The 4037-nt window shown below is 40.4% G+C and overlaps 1 protein-coding gene across 1 annotated transcript; it reads right to left on the bottom strand.

Annotated features, from left to right (window-relative positions):
• Positions 1-522: 522 nt before the first annotated feature.
• Positions 523-3330, bottom strand: RXFP3 (relaxin family peptide receptor 3). The gene has a single exon (XM_044073450.1). The coding sequence runs from the start codon at positions 2369-2371 to the stop codon at positions 1103-1105; it is 1269 nt and encodes a 422-aa protein (XP_043929385.1). The 5' UTR covers positions 2372-3330; the 3' UTR covers positions 523-1102.
• Between the last annotated feature and the right edge of the window lie 707 nt (positions 3331-4037).

Raw genomic sequence — 4037 nt, 5'->3', positions numbered from 1 at the left:
AGAAACATAAACGCACACCACACACACACACACACACACACACACACTACCTATATTTACTAATTAGATCTGTCCATACTTGAAGAAGTATTTTAACCTGACAAAGTCCTTGGTTACTACTCAATATGGGGAATCCCACTTAGTGTTAAAAATGAAATAAACACATTTATCAGAAGACTTGCCGACATATATACATACATAAAGTGTGTGTGCACGCACAATATCTATCTAGAGAGAGAGAGAGAGAGAGAGAGAGACAGAGAAGAAAGTGGGAGGGGCAAATGGGTAGGGATTTTTGTTAACATGCCACCTAAGGCTACACCTTGCAGGTATTCTGCTGTTGCACATGCCAGCAAAAGAGCAAAGAGCACACTGCCAAGTCTGTATTTATCAAATTTACAACATTATTAGACAGGACGTTATGTTGTTCAAGGGCTGCATGAAAAAAATGGTTCAATGAGTAATTCGTTTACAGTATCCTATATAGTACTAGTAATGCAGTAGGTAGAATAAAAGGCTTGGTTGGGTTCAGGTGAACTTCTTTATTAGTTTACATTCACTGGCACCGATCAGTACCTTGTAATACATGCGTGGATTGCACGTCCAAACAATATCTGGTAATTTATATAAATAACCAAACAGAGCATATAGGCAGTCTATTTCTTTCGTCAGTCTCAATAAATGTAGCTTAAAGGCAAAGTCCCCAGTCCAAAGATTGCCTGGTTAGCTTACAGGTTTGCAGCTTACTTGTGTTTGACCAATTATATTCTCCGACTCCATTCATGCAAGCCAAAATTCAATTAATTGTGTCATATACTGGTACTTAATTAGCTAATTGCAAAATTAGGGTCTTGGAATGAATCCCGTCAGTTTCTGTGGTTTACGGGTTTCACGCGTTTATTTTAAAAGGAACCCAGTGGTATTAAGTACTTACTCGTGAATGTAGAAATACCTTAGTGGAGATGGTGTGTCCCAGTTTTTGAGTTAAGGCTAGTATAATAAGACAAAACAGCTATGTACACGCAATCCGGTGTTTGTCGACAATACGTTTTCAGGCCGGCTTGCTGGCATTAGTCACTCAAACGAGATATATATACAAAACCTAATACCGCTGGTCTGTTGTCGAGCTGTTAGGCAAAAGATCATATTTACCGTTGTACACGACTGCTCCTGGTGGGTAATATATAACATCTGGCTCCACTGGATTTACTGCCACCATTGCATGCGCCTGCTCATCTTGTTCTGGCTTGGTGGTGGCGGTGAAAGGGCGCATGTTTGTGAGTGAAGGCGACGTTATCCTCCAGAATAGATTTCGTAAAGCTTTCCTGAACTCCCTCCTCATCAGGCAGTATAATATCGGATTTAGGCAACTATTGCAATGAGCCAGGCAGACGCATATAGGGAATATGTAGTCTTGGGTGGTGTAGTATTCACTGCTGAACGGAACTACATTAAGTTTAATCAAGATGCCCCAGGCAGTCAAAGCTTGCTGTGGGAGCCAGCAGAGAAAAAAGGAAAGGACCACTATAGTTACCGACCTTGTCACTTTGGATCGTCTCTTTGTGCTGGAGATATTCACGTTTTTATTAGTGATGTAACGAAGAAGCAGCAAATAGCACACAGATATAATCACTAAAGGAATAACAAACCCCAACATAACCTTTTGAGTGTGATACAGTCCTAACCAAAACTGCTGGTTTCCTTTGTAATCAGGAAACTTAGCCAAGCAGAGTTCTTCGTTGGAAACAGTTGAGGTTGTGGAAAAGACAGCACTGGGTAGTGAAGCCAGAATGGCAGAAATCCATATTACTGTGCTCATCCACTTCGCAGAACAACCCGGGGGTCTTCTCTTGGGTTTTAGGGCAGATGCAACAGACCAATATCTGGCTACACTCATTGCTGTCAAGAAAAAAACACTCGCGTACATGTTCATAGCTGTCACATAGGAAACAATCTTGCACATGGCCTTTCCAAAGAGCCACCTGAAGTCCAACGCGTTTTCCACCGCCCAGAAGGGCAAAGTCAGAACAAACTGGAAATCCGTCACCGCTAGACTGGTTACAAACAAGTTTATGGATGATTTTTTCCACCCTTGTTTACTTTTCATGAGATACAGTACAAGGACGTTACCGACTAGCCCCAGCGCACAGACTACCGAATATACAATTGAAATAATTATCCGAACAACAGGAGAACCACCTATATCTAGCTTTTCCAGTTCACTTGTAAGGGAATATATAGGAGTTTGGTTGGATTTGTTGAAACTTTTCTCCACAGGGATGCCAGGGAATAAAGCAAATAGCTGTCTCTGCTGTAACTCCTGCATGTCTGTTGGTAGGAAACAGTAGCTGTGATTACAGTGGATATCCATCCCATTCTACGATATGAGTTAATGAGTGCACCCTTCTTTTTTTACTATTCCAGTTCACTCTTTTAAATTCAGCTACTTATTCCTAATTCAGATTATTTAATTAATCATAGGTGGTCTAAGCTTCAATGCAGTATGTTCTTATTTCGGTTGGGAATACATGAACAGAATTTCAAAACAGAGCCAGTGGCATCTGCCTTTTGCTGGAGATGAGTTAATCGGGAGCTGAATGTGAGTGAATGTGTGTGTGTCTGTGGGGGGCGACCCTGAAGAAATAACATAGAAAAGAAGTCAAAGACACATTTCACTTAGCTATTTGTTTTAGCAAAGACTTAAGCAACAAAACTAACAACCGAAAAGAAGTTCCAGCTTTTGGAGACGTCTCTGCTAATAGAAAGGATGGCTGAATTTGCACCTGTCTAGTGATGGCTGTGTTCCGCATGTTACAGCAGGTGTGCAAGCTAGCAAAGTTAGTCCGCAGCGCTAGTTACACACAAGTCACTTGGTACTGTGAGCATATTTTATAAAGTGTTTTCAGTGATGAGTTTTTTTTAATAATATTCAGGTTCAAGTAAGTATAGTCCAGTTTACTAGTCGTACTGTTGCATTTTCAATCTTTGCGAGCCGCCTGCCTTTTCCTTGTGAACGCAGAAGTTGCTCTTCTTATTGACACCAGCTGAATTAATACCGTTGCTCAACTGTAGCCACGCCTTATCGTGCACAAAAAGTACAGTAATACAGTCAGGGAGTGAGCGGAACAGGTTGGTGAAGCTAATTTATATCTTTGTGTCCAAGACGCGTCATCGTAATCAACGGCTGGTTTCTTACTCTTGTGCCAAGGCTCAGCCTGCGCTCTCCATGGTGCTAAGGGTTGCTATCTTGGACAGCAAATGATCTTAAAAGTGTCTGCTCGTAACCTGATGGAAGGCAACCTGTACGTTACAGAAAGAGAAGTGTTTAACTACCCTGTATAAAACCAGACCTCACAGTACCATGCATTTTCATTTTGTTGTGTGCCACTGAACTCAGATCGTTGCTGAAATAGTTCTGTTTTGGGTAAGCTCACTTACCCCATACAACGCGTTTTCATGCCCAAAATACGACATAGTGATTACTGGGATTTATAACCGCACTTACTTGGAATCAAACAGCAGAAATAAAACCCAGTTTAAGTTAACTTTGTATTCCTTTCACTTTGATCTCACCTGTTTGCCACATTACCTAACATAAATCTAAAAAAAAAAATATTTGCAGTGTTTGAGCATATGAGGGTCTGTCTCCTAATCTGTCCAGATTTTCACAAAATGTCTATATTTCTGATTCATATTTTTGGTGTTTTCCTTCAAAAATGTGCTTGATTTCTGACAAAAAACTTATGTACTAAACTAGCTAAATAATAATGTTCATCTGAGTTTCACTCTTCTTATCCTTCAGAAAATGCAATCTAATGCAAAATCTCTTATTCGAACAATTTTCTAAGTTATACAAACAATATTTAAAATCCGTCTGTAATTTTTGCCCATTGCCTCCACCCCCTTTACTTTTGACTTTGTTCAGATTCTGTGCGCGTAGATGTTGAGAGGTATAGTAGGGGCACATATCTATCATCTCTTTCTCTATCTCCCTCTCTCTGTGTTTGAAATACATATAGAGAGTGAGAGAGTGCTCA

The sequence above is a fragment of the Protopterus annectens genome, chromosome 1.part1 (assembly GCF_019279795.1).
Source record: "Protopterus annectens isolate FY-2018-M chromosome 1.part1, PAN1.0, whole genome shotgun sequence".
Classification (NCBI taxonomy): Eukaryota; Metazoa; Chordata; order Ceratodontiformes; family Protopteridae; genus Protopterus; species Protopterus annectens.
This window is presented reverse-complemented; position numbering and strand designations above follow the sequence as displayed.